The sequence below is a fragment of the Sebastes umbrosus genome, chromosome 23 (genome assembly GCF_015220745.1).
Source record: "Sebastes umbrosus isolate fSebUmb1 chromosome 23, fSebUmb1.pri, whole genome shotgun sequence".
NCBI classification, from domain to species: domain Eukaryota; kingdom Metazoa; phylum Chordata; class Actinopteri; order Perciformes; family Sebastidae; genus Sebastes; species Sebastes umbrosus.
The window spans coordinates 7,203,840-7,226,511 of NC_051291.1; the positions used below are offsets into that span (position 1 = coordinate 7,203,840).

The 22,672-nt window shown below is 41.6% G+C and overlaps 1 protein-coding gene across 1 annotated transcript in view; it reads left to right on the forward strand.

The window, feature by feature from the left end:
• The window catches only part of LOC119482355 (SLIT-ROBO Rho GTPase-activating protein 1-like), a 28,695-nt gene that overhangs the window by 4,210 nt on the left and 1,813 nt on the right, over nucleotides 1-22,672 (forward strand). The window contains 22 exon segments of the mRNA XM_037759778.1: nucleotides 5,190-5,385; nucleotides 5,487-5,541; nucleotides 5,647-5,754; nucleotides 9,050-9,112; nucleotides 9,661-9,858; nucleotides 10,140-10,268; nucleotides 10,484-10,705; nucleotides 10,997-11,098; nucleotides 14,012-14,209; nucleotides 14,368-14,452; nucleotides 14,551-14,578; nucleotides 14,675-14,708; nucleotides 15,264-15,324; nucleotides 15,457-15,534; nucleotides 15,619-15,753; nucleotides 16,033-16,138; nucleotides 18,119-18,343; nucleotides 19,213-19,292; nucleotides 19,661-19,841; nucleotides 20,857-20,988; nucleotides 21,610-21,952; nucleotides 22,328-22,672. Of these exon segments, the coding sequence (XP_037615706.1) occupies nucleotides 5,190-5,385; nucleotides 5,487-5,541; nucleotides 5,647-5,754; nucleotides 9,050-9,112; nucleotides 9,661-9,858; nucleotides 10,140-10,268; nucleotides 10,484-10,705; nucleotides 10,997-11,098; nucleotides 14,012-14,209; nucleotides 14,368-14,452; nucleotides 14,551-14,578; nucleotides 14,675-14,708; nucleotides 15,264-15,324; nucleotides 15,457-15,534; nucleotides 15,619-15,753; nucleotides 16,033-16,138; nucleotides 18,119-18,343; nucleotides 19,213-19,292; nucleotides 19,661-19,841; nucleotides 20,857-20,988; nucleotides 21,610-21,952; nucleotides 22,328-22,672 (3,104 nt within the window).

Sequence of the window (22,672 nt, forward strand, 5' to 3'; positions counted from 1 at the left end):
GGTGACGGACAGAGGATGCTCGGTAATCATCAGTACAAAAGATGAACAACTGTGTTAGCAAAATACCTGATTCTTTGAATAAAAAGTCAACAAATACAAATGTGTGTACATGAAAACTTGGGGGCAGAAGTTAACTACGACTCCCAAGGTGTTTTTTTTAGCAAGAAATGTCCAATCATCAACCTTAATATTCTGTTAATTTTGGGTGAATTGAGCAACTATAGTGCCGCATACCTTTAAATCACACATGAATTAGTGTTGGTTTTGCTCTGTTTTCTGCTGAAACTGTTCACTGAGCTGGATGTCTGTCGTTGAATCATCTGGTACCAGAGGTGTGGACTCACACATGACTTTGACTTGAATCATGAATTTGATGACTTTAGACTCGATTTGACAAAATCCAATGTAACAATGCAGCTCAATCTGGACTTTAACACCAATGACTTCTTGATGACTTCACTTGGACTTGAGCCTTTTGACTTGAAAACACTTAATACCTTCCCCCCCAAGCCCAAAGATTAAAGAGTGAGTCACGAATCATTTTCATTTCCTGAATCAACTGACATTAACGCTATTCATTCCCAGCAACACTTTGTATGAACCGATCCAACATCAGAGAACCATGAAGAACTAACGTTACGTTACTAAAGATGATTTCTTTTGCGTACAAAAACTATGCGGTGTTCAATAAAAAAACTAAGTTCAGTCTGCAAAAGGTGCGGTTCGGAAACTACATGGCATTACATATGGTGACGAGCGCATTGTGACTTCTTTTAGGACTTGAAACTCAGAGTTTAGGAATTGAGACTTACTTGTGAATTGCAAAACAATGACTTGGTCCCACCTCTAGTCCATAGCTGTATGTGATAAGCTGTACGGGTTGAATATGCACAACGATGACAGTCTCGCAGGTGGTGCAGGTCTTTTCTTGCTCATCACGAAGCCCTAAAATATGAAGTTTTTGACCACAAGTCATTGTAAGGCCACATCGACCAGCCTTAACTACAAGGAGGCAGCCTTAACTTGAGATTGAATCTTTTTGTCACTGGAGACACATGGATTGTCTTTGATGGGAGTGTTTCTAGATGTATAATGAGAATGCAGCTGAAATCATTTCACTGCTGGAGCTCAGACTCTTTAAAGAGGGAAGTCTAGACGCCCGTCGTCTCCAGGTGCTCATCACACTGAGGATTTTGGCAGCGGATTCAATTTTTCTGCTTTTTATTGTCTTCATCTCAACAAATGGCAGTCTTCTTGGGACATGTTTCAGAGCTGTGTGCTTAGAAATTCGCTAATGTGGAGAAACGTAGGTGATTGAAATTAATCTCGTTTTTGTCCAGGACGTAACTGATCCAGATTTCATGTGGTTAAAAAGCAGCAAAACAGATTTCTTTCTGTGTGAAAATGTTACTAAATGTCACTTTGAACGAAGAAAATAACCTTGAAACCTTTCGGCGGTGCCTGACCTGAGCGCTCCGTCCCGCCAGCTAAAGCAACAAATCTCTCTCTGTAGAGCTCTCCGATTGAATCAGTCCGCAGATTTCTCGAGACAAATTCTTTCTGCTCGCTATATCGTCTGCGTAGTTTTCCCACTGTGCTACATTGTGCTGATGCCGACTGTAGCTGCTCTGATGAAAGAAGCTGAGTCTTGTCTTTGGGGGTGTTACGAGGACGCACGAGGAGGTTTTCTAAGAAGAAGCGTTTCACACATCAAAAGTTAAAGTGCGGCGGATGTCCTCCTTTCACTTTCAATTGACTGTGATCCAAGCAGGGGAGTTTCATTGATATAATCTCGCCTCCTCGCTAGATCTGCCTGAATCCTCCTCTTTTCTTGCAACAGCAAACCTTTCATTCACACTCTCCTCTGCTGCAGCTGACGATTGTTTTCACTATCAGCTGATCAGCAGACAGTTAATCTGATTATCTTCTGGATTAATTGATGTATTGTTTGGTTTATAAATGAGCAGAAAAATGCAAATCATGATATTCTGAACACCCAAGGAGACGTCTTCTAACTGTCCAAAACCCAGATACAACGAACAGCTGAGGCTGAATGTCATTCGTGTTGCAGATATTTGAAAGTTTGACCTGCTGGTGGCGCTAGAGGGAAAAGTCAGAGGATCACTAAAGTTATGACAACTCATCATAAATGTTGGTACAAAATTTCTTGGCAGTCCTCTTGATAGTTGCTGAGATATTTGAGTCTCTGGAGCAGCTCTTCCTCTGGTGGTAACCGTTTATGTAAAGAGGAAATGTACCACATAATTTTGTCGGCAGTGAAGTTAACGTCTCTTTGATGTGGAGTCTGAAATCCCTGCGGAAACTATGACTGGGATTTGCTAGAAAGGCAAAGAGAGTCTGCTACATGGAGCTAGTTTGTTTTATTCCACAAGATCAAATACATCACAGATTCATCGCCTGAGAGGATATCTGGTATTTAGTTTCTATATGTCGACTGTTGCGAGTGAAATGCTAAACTGTTAGGAAAGAGGACCACAACAGTTATTAGTTATGTGGATATTTGATGTGACAGGTTAAATACATAGCAGCTATTCCTCGTCAAACAGCCAGGCGATGAAGTTGTACCAATGAAAATGTGCATATAAAGAGGTGTATTATAGAAGTAAAACATTAAACTTCTCTAATGGGGATCTGGTGGATGTAGTCTAACCTCTGAAACTATAGGAACCTGTTGTTATTTGGGGCACTTTCACAGATGTCACCCTTTTTCATTGGGCTCATTTTGTCTTCCAATGATTAAGAAAGCAAGATAATCGACATAAACCATTACTGTGCTGCAATTCGTTTCGCAATGACTCGTTTTGTCTTGTGTTATAAATCCAGCGCACCCTCTTCCTTTACAGCGGTGTGCTTTCACCCGCTTGCCGGGTTAGGTACGGACGCTCAGTGTGGAAGGATGCGCTCGTGGGATCTCTACGTATTCTCCCCGTGGTTGTGCACCACGACCGTCTCTAAGTGGGCTTGGAAAGGCCTGGGGTGAAAGTGACGCTTTACAGCTCCCCTCGCCTGGACCTCGCCGCTTACTGCTCGCTATGAGGGACGAGGAGGGTCAGGGCTCCCTGCTCCCGGCGTGACTGTCAGCCGGGGTGGACTGTCCTCAGTGCGGCGATGTCTGCAACCAACCTGACCCATCTTGAAACACGGACCCCGTTTTGTCTACCATGCTTTCTGTGTGTGACCTCTTTCGCCGTGTCATTACCGTTGTTTGCTAGAGCTCACAGTTCATCATAGATGTAATCTCTTAATTGATGCATTTAACTTTAAAATGTAGGCTACAGAATGTTCTTTCTAAATGCATGATGTGTCCAAACTGACCAAAATAATCGTGGTTATGATTTTTGTCATAATCGAGCAGCCCTAAAGTACACAATGAGATATAACATGTTAATTTGTGAGTTTTAAAGGTGCAGAGCCAGGCTAGCTGTTTCCCTCTGTTTCCAGTCTTTATGCTAAGCTAAGCTAACCGCCTTCTTTCCCAACTCTCAGCAAAAAAGCGAATACCTCCCAAAATGTCAAACTATTCCTTTAAAGCATCAGTAGTGCTGCCATGGTTACCTGCAGCCCACAACAGAGGCCCGACACCAATTTACAAGTGTGATTAAACCTCTGACCGCCGGGACGCCGCAAACCATATTTGGGATGCCCCGAGCCAATCAGAAGCGAGTATTCTCTCCACGCCCAGGGTGAAATGTGTTGCAGCGAAGCAGACGTTCATTTATATGAAAGTGTTGCACATTCCCAGTGTGTGTGAGACGGCAGCCATTTTAAATTAGTCAAACAGCAACGCCACAATCAATAAACACAAACACATACAGTAATACACAGAGTTTCATAGACTTGTGAGGACCAAGGCCATGGCAGTGTTTCCATAGAGATCTATGAAGCATGTCCAGTGTGTGTGTGTATGTGTGTGTGTGTGTGTATGTGTGTCGATGCGGCAGATCCGAGCTCTTGTCTTCACCTTCCTCATCACATGGTTCGCACGCAGTGTGTGGTTGCCAAGACAACAGGTAGTGGAGTGGATAGGGTCCCCTCAGGGATTGGTGTGTGTCTGTCTGTGTGTGCGTTTGTGTGTGTGTGTGTGTGTGTGTGTGTTACCATTGTGTATTCTGTTCCCGCTCCCTCCCTCCTGCTGCAGATGGATTCAGCTCTGAAACAGCTCGACCAGTGAAGCGTGCAGCCAGGCATTACCATGCTGACTGTAGGACTGACTGATAGTGTGTGTGCGCGTGTGTGTGTGCACACAGGGAGTGTCTATGTGTGTGGTATTTTTCAATGCGGCCAGAGGATGTCGTCCAAGGTGACTCCTCGGAGTAGAAATGGACCGTCTTCATCAGTAATTATAAGGGATTAAAAGGGAGGAAGAAGAAGAGGAGGGGCGGTGCTGAACAGCTGATTTAACGGATTAGGCCATGGACAGAAAATTAAACATTTATTAAACATAATTAATCAAGCAAATACGCTAAACATTCACCGTTTTCAGGCTCTCAAATATGAGAAGAATCTCTGTTTTATGTCTCTGTGAGCTGAATATCTTTGGGTTTTTAGGGCTGCCTCCTCTTAATCAGTTAGTCGACTAATCGCTCGTTTTGATCTTAGTCAACTATGATTTCTTTAGTCAATTAGTAATTTTTTGATGCTTTTTTCATGCTGACTTATTTCCAAGAAACTTATGAACACATCTCTGGTAAACACAAGATATAAAAGCTAGTTATTCCGAAACACCAATAGTCCCAAAAATGTCTCGTTGGACGGTAAAAAGCCATCTGTCAGGCAGTCCGTTACCCTGTAAACCAACTCCCGTTCTTCCAAGGCCCCACAAATATACTGTATGCTCTCTGTGCAACAAACTGCTGAAGTCAAGGTCCATCCATCATTTTCCCTCGCTCAAATGTTCCACAGGGCTGTGCAAGCATTCATACGAACCGACAAAATCAGTTTTATAAATTTCCGTGCAATTCTTTTGGACGAAAATCAAAGGACAAACAGACAGAGACTCCTTCCATTTTAGTGAAATGTCAACAACAAGATAAATGAACTGTACAGAAGTAATCTTTGTGGCGTTATAATGAAAGATAAATATTCCAGTTATTTTGCTGCCACGGATAAACAAATTGTCAAAAGTGTCTAATTCACACTGACGTCCATCTGTGTGTGTGTGAGTGTAGATGTCCGGGCCCAGTTGGTGGAGCAGCAGCGCTGTCTGGAGCAGCAGACCGAGATGAGAGTCCAGCTGCTTCAGGACCTGCAGGACTTCTTCAGGAAGAAGTCCGAGATCGAGACGGAGTATTCCCGAAACCTGGAGAAGCTCGCCGAGAGGTTCATGGCCAAAACACGCAGCACGAAAGACCATCAGCAATACAAGTAAGAAATCAATGCATATACAGTATATCATTTGTGTTTGCTTTGATTACAAAAAAATAAGTTTAAATTGATATATATTTTTCTACTCTTGTCTCTTCCAGAAAGGATCAGAACCTGCTCTCTCCGGTCAACTGCTGGTACTTGCTGTTAAACCAGGTTGGTTGTTTGTGTTTGAGTGACTCTTTTATAATAAGAAATATGAAGACATCAGACATATTCCTTCATCACACCTCTGTCTCTTTCTGTCTCTCTCTTTTCCAGGTGAGAAGGGAGAGTAAAGACCACGCCACCCTCAGCGACCTCTACCTGAACAACGTCATCAGCCGCCTCACACACATCAGCGAGGACTCTGCCCGCCTCCTGAAAAGGGTTAGTCTGATATCTCTTCTTCCTCTGAGCCATAGAGCACTGTTGTACGTCATTACCATGAACACTGGGGGCGCAACAGATCACAAAACTCACGCTTTTGAGTCACAGATCAAATCTGTAGAAAAAGTAAAATGTAGCAAATCTATCTTTTAGAGATGTGAGGCGGCTGTAGCCTAGTGGGTAAAGTGGGTTGTCCTTAAACCGCAAGGTAGGCGGTTCGATCCTCGGTTGTGCATGTTGAAGTATCCTTGAGACACTGAACCGGTCGCTTCACAGCCGCCCATTACTCCTAAGGATGGGTAAAATGCAGAGGTCAAATTATAAAGTTTAACATTTTTTTAAAGTTTTAAAGATTCACGTCTTGGAGCTGAGAGCCACGGACTGCAATCAATACTTTTATGACTATCGGGTGGTTTTAGTCTCTGATAGAGCCACTTTTTGTTCGTCCAATCTGGCAACACTGACCACAGCACTTATTCTCAGGATAGAAAAGCTTCTGACATGATACGTCATGGGACCTCCGTAATAACCTGTAATTAAGGTGGTGTTTTATTGCCAATATAAAGCCAACGTTTTACTGTAAATCTATATAAATGTTCCAGTAGATGTCCCCATATATCCCCTCAGTGTCCGGCTCTAAATCTGTCGCAGTCTCCAGTAATGGATTGTGAAGTGAAGCATGTTCACCGGCTGAGCAAAAAGAGGGGAAAGAAAATGTAATAAATCCGGCAGTTTTTCTTCACATGTGTACTTAATGTAGAAGAAAGTGAATCTTCGTTCATTAATATTTAATTGTAAAGCTTTTGTACATTAGCATGCTGCAGGGATTCATCACAGATCAGAAGGGAAATGTTCAGTAGGCCTGAAGTGGGGAGATAATAGCGGTGGAAGATGTCGTAAAACCACACATTACAAGGGAAAATCCTACATTAAATATTTTATCTTAAAGTACTGAAGTATTATCAGCAAAATGTATATAAAGTATCAAAAGTAATGGTACTCATTATGCAGAAAAAATTACGTCTTTTTTGGTGTTTTATTATATGATTGAGTCCTAAAAACCTTATTTTCTTAAAACAAGTGAAAAATCTTTAATCGCAGATTAATGATGTTTAATGATTGAAAGATTGTTTTTATTTTAAATCAATTCATTTAAAACTTTCCTGACATTTCTGTTTATAATTATGTCCTAAAAGCCTTATTTTCCCTGGAGTAAAAATACTGTGTTTTAATATTAAAACAATTTGTTAAAAAGCTTGAAACAAGACAGAATGAAACAGATTACTGCACTATAATTTTGCAAAAAATGGAATAACTTGAAATACGTTTCTTTTTTCCATTATACTGTATATATTATAATAATACACAGAACTGGCAGATTTTGTTCCTCGAGTTTTTTTCTCATAAATTTGTGTTTTTTCCTCATAAATTTAGCACTTTAATCTCAGAGAATATTCAAGTTATTTCTTGTAAATTTGTGAGTTTTTTTCTTGTAAATTTACTGCTTCAATCTTAGCGAATATTCAAGATTTCTTTTGTAAATTTGTGAGTTTTTTTCTCGTAAATTTACTGCTTTAATCTCAGAAATTGTGAGTTTTTTCTCGGAATATAAAACTGATATTACCCGCCTCCCCTGGCTTTTTTTTCCTGACCTACAATGGATCATATTTTATAAACTGATCATGTTAAAATCCTTATTTGAAAAGTAAGTAGTAACCTATAGCTCTTAAATAAATATAGTGAAGTAGAAGTATAAAGTAGCATCTAATGGAAATACTCCAGTAAAGTAGAAGAACCTCAGTATTGAGTTGAAGTACAGTACTTCAGTGAGTAAATGTGCTGAGACTTTTCCTCTAGGCTTGTTATTTTTTCATGCGGCGTCTTTGAGTACCAGAGTTGATTCTAATGAAAAGTAAAGTCAGTTTTCCCCTGAGGTCGGTCGAACTGCCTCGGAGTTTAACAAATTAAACACGCACAGTCACGCACGCCTGAAAACCGCCTCCAACTTTAGCTCAGCGCGTTCATTATTAATCTGTCCTCCGGCTCCTCTTTTATTCATACTGACTAAAGTGCAGCGGCCGCCAGCAGCTATAAACAGTCAGACCTCCATCACATCGCCGTGTCCTCTCTCTAACTCTGCTCTGAGGAGGAGACGGACGGCCGGGTGGCCATGACAACGCTGACAGTCCTGTGGCCATGGCGACGGGCTCAGCTGATCTTTTTCTCAGCGGGCGCTATGGGAACGGGATCCATCCATCCTGGGAATCCACAGGCATTTAGCATAATGTAATATTAATGTGCTGCCACATAACTGGAGCTGTTTAATGCATGAGACCGGGATCCAGTTTGAGCTTTATGAATTAATTTGTTTGTCCTTTTATTCATCTGGTGCTGCTCAGATCACCTGTATTTCTTTACACTGGGAGAAGCACTCAGACCTTTTACTTAAAGTGGCTGTAATCAATATTTGTATCAATGCTACATAACCGCTACGTCACTGGTTCGATTCCAGCCGGAGACCTTTGTTGCATGCCAAAGCAATAATCTTGAAAAATATTATGAACAAAATGCATTTAAAAGTATGAAAATTAAAAGTACTCATTGTGCATTAAAATGTCTCTGACATTATTAGATTGATACTGATGCATAAGGGTGCTCCGATCGTTCTAAATAGTTTGATCGGTGGTCTATATAAAGCTCGATCATATGACACATCGATTGTGAATTGAAACGTTTTCAATACTCATGCTGCTTTCTCGCCTGCTGTTTAAAGGAACAGTGTGTTAGAGAGTCTCCCCTTTACAGACATGCCCACTTTATGATGATCACATGCAGTTTTGGGGCAAGTCATAGTCAAGTCAGCACACTGACACACTGACAGCTGTTGTTGCCTGTTGGGCTGCAGTTTGCCATGTTATGATTTAAGCATTTTTTGTATGCTGAATGCTGTACCTGTGAGGGTTTCTGGACAATATTTGTCATTGTTTTGTGTTGCTAATGATTTCCAGTAATAAATATATACATACATTTACATAAAGCAGCATATTTGCCCACTCATGTTGATAAGAGTATTAAATACTTGACAAATCTTCCTTTAAGGTACATTTTGAACTGATAAAAAATGTGTGAATAATTGGTGATTAAATATTTTAATTGATTGACAGCCCTGGTTTAAAGATGCTTCAAATGGAAATACTCAGTAAAGTACAAGTACCTCCAAATGTGTACTTACTGTCACACTGTGTGAATGCATGTATTTACTTTGTGCTAATGATATTTCTCTGTCTTCTGTCAGAGTAAGGAGATCATCTTTCAGCTTCAGGAAGACCTCATGAAGCTTCTCAACGAGCTTTACACCGTAAGTCAGCAGCTCTCTGAAAATGTTTTTAAATCAGTTTTACACAAAGCTAACAGACATTTCTTTATATTTGGTCTATTGGTCTATATAAAAAGAACTGTTAAACACTCTGATATCTGCAGACACCCTGTAAAAGAAGGCAGACAAAGAATCAAATGAAAGGTTGAAATCAATCATTAAAGTAGTTTTTGTTTGTGCAGAATGAACTAGAAACTGGGCCGAGGTAAAGAGGCACGGAGGACATGTTTTTAAAGCTCACATTCAGAGAGGTTTTTTCATTCTGAACTTCTGCCTTTCTGACATTATTCTCCAGGTCTGAAAGAACCTTAAAGGACTCAATTTTCTGATTATTGTCTGTCAGAAGTCAGAGTTTATTCCAGTCAGAGCGCTGCCTTAAAAGCTTCTAGTCCAAACACAGAGAATCAGATTAGAGAGGACCTGATAACCTTGAGGAATAAAAGGCTGCAGCATAACGTTGTTTTCGCAGTTTCTCTGGTCCATTTGATTCAGACGCTGAATGCTTGTTATTATGGGCTGCTGTTACCTAGGTGATAAAGACGTATCACATGTACCACGTGGAGACGATCAGCGCGGAAACCAAGCTGCGGGACGCGGAGCGCCAGGAGGGCCGCGTGAAGGGTGTGTCGGGGACGGGCGGAGGGGTGGAGCCGGTGTTCGGCCTGCGGATAGAAGAGCGCCACCAAAGACGCAACGCCGCCCGCAAGATGGAGAAGATGAGGGAGAAGGTACGGGGGGGGCGTCTCAATTCCCTTAACTGCATCCACTATATCTCACATCCAATAGTTTCTACCTGACACATAGGGATTTTCACATGTGACTGAATAGAAACGACACCGTTTGATGATTCAAATGTGTTTATTGCTGAAAGACAACGGCTTCTTCTCCTCTACTGGACTATAATATTATTCATGATGCAGGTTAAATGACACATCATGAGGAGGAGAACCTTTCTGATGAATGATGAGAGTTGTTTTCTGGATTCAATCTGTGTCTCTTTCTTCATTAGAGGAAGGCAAAGTACTCTGAGAACAAGCTGAAGACTCTTAAAGCCAGGAACGAGTATCTGTTGACTCTGGAGGCCACCAACGCCTCCGTGTTTAAATACTACATCCACGACCTGCCCGACATCATAGACGTGAGTATAACTTTCTGTTTCTATTCATCACTGGAGAGGTTGTGGATTTTGTGAGTCTATTTTGTGAATCTAAAAGCTGCAGGCTGTCTGCAGAAAGTCTCAAACTCATGAACACTGCAGTGAAGTCTGGACTCATTTTTTAACGGAGAAAATCAATGTCATGGGGACACTATCCTCAACTCAAGTTATCAATATGTCCATCCTCTTTGTCCCAGTGCTGTGACCTAGGGTACCACTCCAGTCTGAGCCGGGCTCTGAGGACCTACCTATCAGCCGAACTGAGCCTTGAAGCCTCCAGGAGGGCGGGTCTGGAGGTGCTGGAGGGGGCCGTGGAGGGCCTGGACCCCGCCCGGGACCGGCAGCGTCTGCTGGGCCTCTACCCCACCGCCTTCTGCCCCCCGCAGCGCTTCAGTTTCCAGGCGCACATGGGCGACGCAGTCAGTATATCATATTATCCACAAGAGTCCTACTTTTAGTCACTTTTTGGGATTATGTTTGGAGATAAAAATGTAGGAATAAACACACCGATGTGACTTATTATTATTACAATAATTTCTTTATCAAGAGAGAATTAGCATCATAACTCTAACTAGAATAATCTTTGTGGCACTGCCATTCTCAAACTGACTTTCTTTTTCAAAATAAAAGACACATATATGAGCACATATCTGAGTCGTTGTTTTCTCTGGACACTGATTTATTTCCTGATTTGATTCACTTCCTGTCAGGTGACCCAGATCGCCTCCCAGCCGCAGCTTCAGGCTGAGCTCAACCTCCGCCTCACGCAGCTGCAGACGCGCCTGGCGTCTCTGAAGATCGAGAACGAAGAGGTAAGACACACAAACTAAAGCGATGCTCAAAATGTCCACATTTACTACAATAACTATCCGTGACATAAAGAAATCATGCTTAAAAATATATTTCCTGCAGTCCTGAGTCCTGCATGGGTCCAGTTTTGCAAAACCACACCCACAAATGTCATTACCGGAACCGACCCGTGATTACACACAACAGTCCCTAGTTAAAGTTGGGTTCTCCGTTCTTGAATCACAAATCCAGCCGAGGAAAAGTCTCCTTCACTGGCTGCGCTCGATGCCAAGATGGCGAGCACGTTCTGCGCCAATAGTGCCAGGCTTTCACAATAAAAAAATAAATCCTGGCAGCTGATTATGCTGGATAATATTAGCTGAATTAGATGTTAAAAATACTTCACAATCATTTTAATTATTTTTTTGCCATTTTGCCTTTATTGATAGTGACAGTAATAGTTATGAAAGGGAGGAGAAAGAGGACGATATGCAGCAAAGGGCCGTGGAACTCAGCCTTTGTACATGGGCGCTTGCTCTACCAGATAAGCTACCGGGGTGCAGAATCATTTTGATTTCTGATTTCTCCAGAAAAAAACATTTTTGTTCTCACCTGCTGCCTGCCTGCAGTTAGTTCATTTTTACCTGTGCTCATGAATTTATATTAACAATTTTTTTTTACCCGTTACACAACTTTTTCGCGCATACCCGACCTGGTGCAGGACTCTGTGTTAAACTCCTCCTACCTTAGCAACGAGCGAGTTTAGTCGCTCCAAACCAGTTGATGGAAACGCGCCTAATTTGCATTTTTTTTTTTTTTGCGACATTTCAAAAGTTTGCTTAAAATTTGCATGAATATTGAATGGAAACACGACTATTGTGTTAATGTTAGCCGATTTCTGTTTGGGGGGAAGTTTATTTTGTTTTGCTCTAACCAATCACTACCTCAGTCATTATTACTCGACACAGAAGCTGTTGTAACATTTGCTCTGAGGATTTAACATTATTTACATCAATCTGTACAGCTTTGTCAGCGTCATCTAGTCTAGTTGTCATTTTTCTTCTCAGGCCTTTCCCTTCTTAACCCGACAAGATCTGATTAGCACGGTTGTTTTCCAATCAGGGAAACGGCTCCCAATGAGCTCAATAAAAGCAATTTAAATCACTGAAAGTATCTGAGATGTGGACGGTCTGGAACCAGGCCGCCGCTACATGAAAAGTCACCAAACTCATTTGGATTTCTTCCCCAGAGACCGTTAATATCTGCACCAACTTTCCTGGCAATTTATTCATTAGTTGTTGAGATATTTCTAAGTGTTGCACCAGTATGGACCCCACTACTGTGGCCAAAAACCTCCCTGATTATGATTAAAATGTTCATCTGACAGCTACAAACTTTGCACAGAGTTATGGTAATGTATACAGTTTTAATGGGGTGATAATGTCGCAGATGTAGCCTCTAAAAATAAACTTGGCGTGTGGCGTCCTCCCTGTTGTTGTGTAGCGAGCACAGAGGGCAGCTGTTGACTCACCCTGAAGGGCATAAAGATGCTGAAGGAGTCTGGATTAATGAGCTGCGTCTGCACGTCTCAGCAGCTCACAAACACCCTAATTATCATGTACAAATAAAAACACTCTAACAGCCATTATCCTCGCTGTAACTACAAACACACTTTGCATATGTGGTCTACATAAACACACACACACACACACTTCATCAAACGTTTTAGGAAATGAAAGTCCACCCTGAAATAATTCATAATTCATAACTGGTGATCCGTGAAGCGTTGTGCTGCGATGGCATTTATTCAGGTGTTCAGTCGTCCGTCTATACAGGAAGTTCAGAGCTGTTTTGAGGTGGAAAAATAGATTCACATGCAGCTCTGAGCTCATATTTATCAAATGTCCTACCTGCTGAAGCCTCTCAGAGTGATGTATTCAGTGTTTGGTGGAGTAATTTGGGACTGACCTTGTGCAGGATACTCATGCTTTCTCTGCAAAATCCAAGGTCCTCTCTACCTCACAGCAACAGGAAAACGGCTTTATAACAGTGATGATTTGGGTCTGTGATAAATGAAACTTTGATCACTTACAGCCCAAATCATGGGTTTAATTATTTATTCATTAATTTAGTCTATTTGTCTATGGTTGGGCTTTTATAATTAAAACAACAGTAGAAGAGAAAAAACAAATGTATGAATAAATGTATAAAGAAAAGAATACAGAGATAAATAAGTTTGGGGAAATAAATAAGTATTAATATAGATAAATGCTTGAACACATAAATAAATACATACGTTTAAAAATAAATATGAAAATAATCAAAACATAAATGCAAAAATAAATTTAGAAAGTCATTAAAATAAATACATAAATAAATAAAAGTGGAAATTAAACAGAAGAGTAAGTAAATAAGGGAATTAATACAAAAGTAAACAAATAAAAATACAAATTAAAACATAAATATCAATTTATGTCACATTTCATCAATTCATTAATGACTACATTTATTTTTTCATTTTATTTTTGCTACTTTAATGGCATATCTATTTATTTATTGAGTCATTTATATATTTATTAATTTATTTTTTATTTTGGCAGGTCCGGTCCTCCATAGAGAAGATCCTGTGATGTTTACAGACCAAAATCAGTAGTCTGTGATCTGTTTTTAGTTTTTATTTGTTGATGAAAAATGTAAAACATTTCGTCATAGTTCTCATTTTCAAAGGTTACTTTTTTAAAAAAGGATCGTCAACGAATACTCTTCGTCACAGTTTTTGTTGACGACATTAATGATATATACTACGATATTATAGAAAATCACACAATAGTTGCATCGGTTTGATGAATGTGAGGTTGATTTGTCAGGTATTTAACTCTGTGAGACTCGTGTGAACCTGAAGTGGCTCCTCTCCATTGTCTGTCCCCCCCGTCCAGGTGAAGAAGACCTGGGGAGCGACTCTGACCACGCTGCAGGACATGACCGTGCTGGAGGACTTCGACGTGTCCCAGAGCTTCACCCACAGCCCGTCCTCCGAGTCGGTCAAGTCCAGCGTGTCGGACGGATACTTGAACAAACCGAGTCTGGCCAAGAAACGAGCCAACCAGCAGGAGACGGAGCTCTTCTACTTCACTGTGAGAGAACAGCACAGCGTCACGTTCACACTAATAGAGTTAATGTTTGCACCTTGAAGTCATGTTAAAATGTTTAAAAAATGAATTGATTTGCTCATTTTTTATATTTAATAATAATTGATTAAGCTTTGTGTCTTGTTTTATGTCTCAATCCTCAGAAATTCCGCGAGTATCTGGAGGGAAGTAATCTCATTTCCAAGCTGCAGGCCAAACATGACATACTGAAGAAAGCTTTAGCAGAAGGTAAGACCAACAGAAACTCTCTCTCACTTCTTCTTCTCTCTTATATTTTATAACACAGACTGCATTTATTGCCTTTAAATCTTTGTGTTTTCTTACAGGATATAAAGCCGAGCTGCTGACTACCAGGTATTATCTCATGTCGCAGTGCATATTTTCTCTTCACGTTAATAATAATAATGTTACTGAGACGCTCCTCTTTCTTTATCTCTCTGCTTATTACAGTCGTGGGCGGAAGAACTCCCATAGCAAGCACCAGGTAGAGTTTCACTCTTATCAGGCTGTATGTTGTTTCTCTGGTTGTTTCTGGTAATCTCTGACAGTCAAGAGCGTAATTTCTACTGGAAATACCATTTCCTCACTTTTATAGTTCAGTTAAAGTCACACACAGGCTACATAAAGGCTGCTGCCGTATCCTCTGATAGGTGGAAGTTGTACATGCAACCCGAGAGGAGGCATGCAGACACTCCTTGCATGTTTTTCAGGGGAAAAACAAACAAACATCAAAGTATTAAGAGACGGACTAACATGTTTTTTTTTGTCTTTTCCGTGGAATTTGTTTACGTTAAGAAAAAATGTAACTTTTGCAGCGTAAGATAGAGAATGCTTGTCTTTATTTTACCTTATTTTACCAAAAACAATCACAAAATCCCTTCTCATTTATGACAAATGATTGTCTACAGCAGTCTGAATCTGCTGAAAATAATGCTGACTCTGAAGAATCCGAACCAGGAGTCGATAAGAGCTTCAGAATAAGATTGAATATATAAACAATAACCAACCATAATTATGTACTTGATCATTGTGTTTATAGGATTCAACTAAAGCCATACCCTTGCTTGTGGAGAGCTGCATCCGCTACATCAACCTACATGGTGAGTTTCAACATTCAGCATGCTGTAGTGGTTTCACCAACTACTGCAACGACTACTTTTTTGTAAAATCTGAGGTATCTGCAGGTCTTGAAAAGTCTCAGAGAAAGACAAACACCCGTCTGTTCCCAACAGGTCTTCAGCATCAGGGCATATTCCGGGTGTCGGGATCTCAGGTAGAGGTCAACGACATCAAGAACTCCTTCGAGAGAGGTGAGAAGGTCACCGTGAAGGTCACATGATGGGCAGCTTCAGGTGGGTAACAATGTGGTTGACTCGTTGTGCGTCGTTGTCCAGGTAACGACCCGCTGATCGACGAGGAGAGCAACCACGACATCAACTCTGTGGCTGGAGTGTTGAAGCTTTACTTTAGGGGTCTGGAGAACCCGCTGTTTCCCAAGGAACGGTTCAATGACCTCATCTCCTGCGTCCGTGAGTACCGCCGTCTCTTTACTGGTAATGTGCAACAAAAGATAAACATATTTATAGACTCAGTGTGACTTACGCTTCCCGAGGATATCTTTATCTCTGATGTCCAATGAGAATAAATGTCCATAAATCTGCTTTGAAATCATAGAAAAAAGATACTTCAGAAAAACCTTCCCTCTCTGCTAAACAGCCTAATCCTGCATTAGAAAAGGATGCAGTTAAAACAACCAAAGAGCGAATAGAACAACGGCCAAGCGTTCTGATGTGTGTTTCTTGCCGCAGGGATCGAGAACATGTACGAGCGGGCGCAGTGCATCCGTAAGATCCTGCTGGGGGTCCCGAGGGCGACGCTGGTGGTGATGCGTTACCTGTTCGCCTTCCTCAACCAGTGAGTATCCACTCATAAAAAAATAACAACCAGGCTCTTACTGTTAATGATGATTTCTCTACATTTTAACAGAATTGTTCCCCTCATCCCACGTGGTTTTAAAGCTGAGGAGAGGTGGGAGAGGACCTAAACCTCTCCGGTAGTAAAGAAGTGCTCACTCACAGCGTGTAGAGATGATAAAACTCTGCAGCCTCTTCAGTAAATATAGAAAGAGAGAGCAGCGAGGGGAGCGGAGTGTGATGTTCAGGTGTGATGTACCGGTTTGAACATATTGGTGCTCTTATTAGCAGCACTATGAAGTGCATTCAGCTTCAGTGTTATTAAATCAGGAGCTTCACTGTGAAGGAGAGTGACAATTTTTCTGTTTCAGTCTGTATTTAACTGTGAACACTGGTGGTGACATCACAGGAAACAATAATAGAGCCTGAATGTGGAAAAGTGTATTTTAACGTCAGTACTTTATTCATTTTAAAGCAATAATTTGATGCCAAATGCAAATTAATTGGCAGGATATCCGCTGAATTGTTTTACAGCACAAGAGGAGAGGAGTTTCTTGCACTATAAATTCTTTTAAATCCTCTGTTCAGCCAGCCTCAGATAGACGGTGTATATTCCTCATCGAGGGTTTCTTTCATCGGTCTTTCCACAAAGAAAAAGAAAAAAGTTTCTGCAGATCTTTGTCAAGATAAATGAATATCTCCTTCTGTGCTGCAGCGTAAAATGGGATCACCTCATCATTTTAGCACAGATACACCCATTACTTTCATCATTGATTAATCTGCAGATTATGTTCTGATATGACGGCGTGTTAGGGCCATTGCACGTTAAGATACAACATTTACGGAGCCAGGGGAGGGGAGAATAATGCGAGGAAAAATTCAGACTTACAAGAAAGAAACTTGGATGTTCTCTGAGATTATATTATATTATATATTAAATTTTTGGAAAAGAAATAGTGTTTTTTTTTTGGTCAAGGAACCACATCACTTCCCTTTACAAGGTTGGATCAACCTCATCACACCACAGACGTCATCGTTAAACACGGCAGTAACGTCAGCTGCAGAGTGCAAAAGATATTAATTATATTAGTATTTATTTATGTTCGTAAAAGAACATGAAAGAAAACATGTATATTTATCTTTCAGGACCGTTGCTACTACTTCAGGAGCAACAAAATTCAGACGGCGGCTAAATTTGAGACTTTAATCTCAGAATTTGTGAATTTTTTTATCAAATTTATGACTTTATCATCTCAGATAATATTAGATTTTTTCTAGTAAAGTTAGATTTTTTTTTCTTGTAAATCTACAACTTTAATCTCAGAGAATATTCAAGTTTTTTTTTGTAAATTTGTGATTTTTTTTCACGCAAATTAACAACTTTACAGCTCTGTAATTTTTTTCCTACAATGGCCCCAATATGCCGTCGTATTGCTTCAAAAGATAAAAATAAACACCTCATATTTTGTCAGTTAAACCCCTAGCAGCAGCAGCAGGAAATGTCCGGTTAGCATTAGCAGTAACTTAATCCAGTTCTGATACGGCTGCAGGAGAGAAGAGTAAACTAATATATACATAATAATAATATAAATATCAATGAGGTATTATTAAAAACTGTAACACTGGGTTGCATCATGTCCTGTGAATCTCTCGTTTATGTGAAGGCAATTTGAATCCAACACGGGAATGGCGGACTCCACCACTGAAAACTAATGTACAGATAGATAATCACATAATGTAAATGCTGAAAAAATGACGACCATAAATAGTAAAACTAAAAATAAATTATTTTTGGATATTTGGGTCCTAACAGAGAGCCGATGTAGACCAAAATAACTTCTTAATTTATCCAAATTCTGAAAGATTAGACAAACAACCAGGTGTAAAGAAAAATATGAGGATGGCTGGTTAATATGAACTCAAACTGACATATAAAAAATGCTTTTTTTTATAGTAAGTACTGTTTCCCCTCCTCCCACAGCCTCTCCCAGTACAGCGACGAGAACATGATGGATGCTGGGAACCTGGCCATCGTGTTCGGCCCCACCCTGCTGCCCACGCCGGACACGCTGGACCAGGTGGCCTGTCAGGCGCACGTCAACGAGGTCATCAAGACGGTCATCCTGAACCACGACAACATCTTCCCAGACACCAAGGAGCTGCCGGGGCCGGTGTATGAGAAGTGTATGACTGGAGACCAGTACTGGTGAGTTCAGCCAGTTATCTCGTTAGTCGCTAATCTTATTCATTTAATGTTATTACTATTCTCATGAGTTTCCATCGAGATTAACCTCCTGAACCCTGATTTCACTTTGGTAGCTTCAAGTGAAGCCCCATTAACTTTACAGGAGGAGGTGGGGATGAAATAGTCACTGTGCTGCTCTGGAATTTAACACATTTAACTATAGGGAGTCCTTCTCGGAGTCATAACTCAGTCAAATCTGATAGCGTTCAATGTGACTTTCACTTCCCCAGAATATCATTATTTCTGATATCCATCAAGAATAAACATCTGAAAATCTTCTTAGAAATCATAGAAAAAAGCTGCAGAACTTGCCTGAGAATCTTCACGTTTTTAAGTTTCCTTCAGTATCAGATTAATCCAGTGATGGTTGTCTGTACATCCATGGGTAAACTGCAAACAGGAGCTGCTAATAGATAATTCGGCATACTTTTAATGCGCCAATGTGTGAAAAATATAGGCTAACACCAACACACTTCCTGTTTACATCCGCCAAAGCAGTATGGGATCTGTTGGGTGGGGCCCACAGTGTCACACTCTGAAAACCCTGCTATAGAGGTGTCAATTGTTTCCTGATGAATAATTTCAACAGACACCTGACAACCAATCAGAAACATTTATTTTCCGTGGTTATGGTAGAGCAAGAAAGCGTCTCTCCTTCAGTCTGATACTGTGAACAGTGTGTTCCTCTCCTCGTCCTCAGAGCTTTGTCTCCATCTGTGCATCCTCCCTTTTGTTCCCATGTTGAATGGACAGTGTGTCGATCTGAGCTTCTCCTCTTCCTCCTCTTCTTCTTCCTCTTCTTCTTCCTCTTCTTCTTCCTCTTCCTGCAGCGAGAGTCCGTTCAGCGAGCCGGGGGCGCTGGAGGAGGCTGAGCCCGACGGCGGCACCGAGACCCAGACCAGCGACGAGGGTACGCATGACCTCTGACCTTCACACAATTCGCCCACACACACACACAATCCCAATCCCTCTGTGTGTCCTGGTGGAGAGGGGTTGCTAAGGCAACAGCAACCATGGAGACATCTCCCCCCTTCTCACTACCACCCTCCCTCCCTCCCTCCCTCTCCGTCTCCACACCCCTCCCGCCCCTTCCTCCTTCCTCCTTCCTCCTCCCTCCTCGCTCTCTTAATAGAAAAGACTAGTTTCAACGCTGTGTTCTGATTGGTCGAGCTGTGGGAGGAACAAAGCCGCAGAGACAGCTGATTGACAAGTTCAGGTTCACCTCTATTTCCACATCTCTTATCTTCATCTCCTCCTCCTCTTTTCTCTCTCTGGCAGAGGGCGAGGGTGTGGAGGCGGTGGCGAGGTTCGACTACGTGGGCCGGTCGGGCCGCGAGCTCTCCTTCAAGAAGGGAGCATCCCTGCAGCTCTTCCAGCGAGCGTCACATGACTGGTGGGAGGGGCGGCTCAACGGAAACCACGGCCTGGTGCCTCACCAGTACATCGTGGTGAAGGAGAGGCGAGTGTACCAGACACACCCCTTTCATTTAGATGCTTTTATTTTGATAGCGTTTTCCTGTTTTCTTTAATTTGAGTTGTTTTCAGTGGAGGTTTGGTAGATTAAATTAAATAAATTTAAATAAAAGACATTCAGTACAACTCTAATTTTAATATAGAAATATGATATACTATATATAGTATAATGTCATAAAACAGCATTAATATATTAACATAATATAGTATGGAATATAAAATATAATATAGTATATTATGAATATAGTTGATAAATAATAAACATTTTATAATATAATAAAATATGATGGATATTTTTAAATTATTATGTAAGAGTTATCATCAAAATGTATTTATCATTTATTTTATTTATTTTGTATTTATCTACATATTAAAATAATGTTTTTCTATGTCGTTTTTTAACTTACCTTCAGTTTTCTTAATAATAATAATTATTGAAATAATGGACAAACTGTACAACTGTTTTTTGTTCTCAACCTCTATTTAGAATAATAAAATAATGCTAATAGATCCATACTTCTTTGGTTATACGTCTACACAGTGTGTGAGTAAAATGTAAAGATTAATTTAATATTTATATGCATTATAGTTAATAAGTTGAAAAAACAAATGACATTGTTTTGTTTTTAAGAAAATATCACTCAGAAAATGTTTATTTTGACCATGCAAGCTTTAAAAGAACCCATTTATTATATTGTATTATATTATATTTAATTTTTTTTCTATTTAATAAACATTATAAAGCAAAGTGCTCATTAGGGAACCATGCGTACTTACAGTCAGCTCTTGTTAACATGAGTGGCTCACTGACTCATTGACAGGCTGCTCTGATGGATTCAGGTGGATTTGTTGCCCACCTTGTTGATTAACGGCCTTATTGGATTGAGGGAGTCACTAACCGCTCGCTATTGATCCTTTAATTGATGATTGGTGTTGTGTGAGTTCAGCTCTCCTGTTTCCAGAGCCATTAGTCCTGATTGAGAGTCTGTCTGTGTCTTCAGGGCCGACGTCATGTCAGATTCGCTCAGTCAGAAGGCGGACAGCGACGGAGGAAGCAGCAGCACCGACGACAAGAGGTCCAGGAGCGAGCTGAGCTCCCCCACTGACATCAGACCGCCAGAGACCTATAACAGGTCTGTCATGTAAGACAGCTTCCATTATCACGTCAGAGGAGGATGAATGTTAAAACCATTTTCCAGCTTGTTCTCTCACCTCTAAAAATACCTGAGAATTTCATCACGCCGTTATCACTCCTGGTTATCATGTGACTCGGTTCCCCGTCTGCAGAACCAGACTCCTTTCACGCTCATCCTCAGTCATTCCTAACAGTGCATGTAATCTATGGAAGAAGTATTCATACCTTTACTTAAGTACAAGTACTAATACAACAATGTAAACATACTCCATTACAAGTAAAACAATTCAAAACCTTCTTACGTCAAATTTTCTGAAAGTACAGGAACTTTCCCTAGGGACTAGGAACCTTTTGAGGAACTCCTTGTGTTTCGACCACAGGGACCAAGTACTTTTTTGAGGGGAGGTGGAGTGAAGTGGAGTAGTAGTATAAAGTAGCATCAAATGGAAATACTCAAGTGAAGTACTTCAAATTTGACCGTATTTACTCAATCTTTTTCTTTTGTACTACCAGCCCCATTAAACCCTTTAGAGGATGAGGCAGACGTCCATCTTTATCTTGTTGCTATGAGTTCCTGTTGACCTGAGAAGCTCACACTGTTTGTACTTCCTGTCGACAGTCACAGGAGGAAGCGAACGGAGGGTTTGTTCCGCCGCCCCCTCGGCCGCTCCAACGACAGCCACTGCCACGGCAACGGGGGGGTGATGGAGCGAAGCTCCCCGCCGGTGACGGGTCACTTCAGCCCCAGGGAGCTGCTGCTGGGACGGGGCCAGGGTTTGACCCCGCCCCTCGACAGCCCGGAGCGCCGCCGCCGCTCTGCAGCAGCCGTGACCATGACGGTGAGTCGACATGATTCGCTGCGGAGGCCGGAGGACACTCCAATCCGACGCTCGAACAGCGGGCAGCACGGCTTCAGTGACTCCCATCGGTCCAGAGCGCTGGACCCCGACACGCTGGCTCAGGTATACACACACACGGATACAGTTAATTAACTTAAATAGATAGCATTAATTAAAGATACATTAATTAATATTAAATGGATTAAAATAGAGTTATGTGAAGTGGGTCAGTTGGAGTGAGAACGAGCAGTAATTCTGCTGCTTTAACAATTTTCTAATGTCCAAACAATCCAAACCCCAAAAAATATTGATCATGATCAAGCTGCTCTGTCTCTGCTGGATGTGGACGTAGGCAGCTGTTAGAGTTGAACTTAAAAGGTGATGATATGTTCACGCTGTCCCTGAAATGGCCAAAAAAAAGTTATTGCAGGTTTAGTTTTTCCAGTGAAGCTGTGCAGTCGCTCCTTGCTGGACTCGTTGTCTTTGATCGTCCTGCAGGACATCGAGGAGACGGTGACGGTGGCTCTGGGCGAGTTGAGGCAGCTGGAGCGGCAGGGCTGCCGGCCGGCTCCCGACGTGGTGCTGGACACTCTGGAGCAGATGAAGAACGGCCCCATCAACACCTGCTCCTCCGAGTCCCCCAGCCCCCACAGCACCCCCAGCACCCCGGGCACACCTGGGACCCCCGGTACCCCCGGCACCCCGAGTCCTCTCAGTCCTCTGAGCCCCCTCAGCCCGCTCCCCGGACCTCCGCCGGGACCTCCCAGACCGTCCAACCCTTCCCCCGACACCCTGGGCTCCTTTAAACCCGTGGCGGCCGCCCGCATGGGGGCCCCGCTGCGC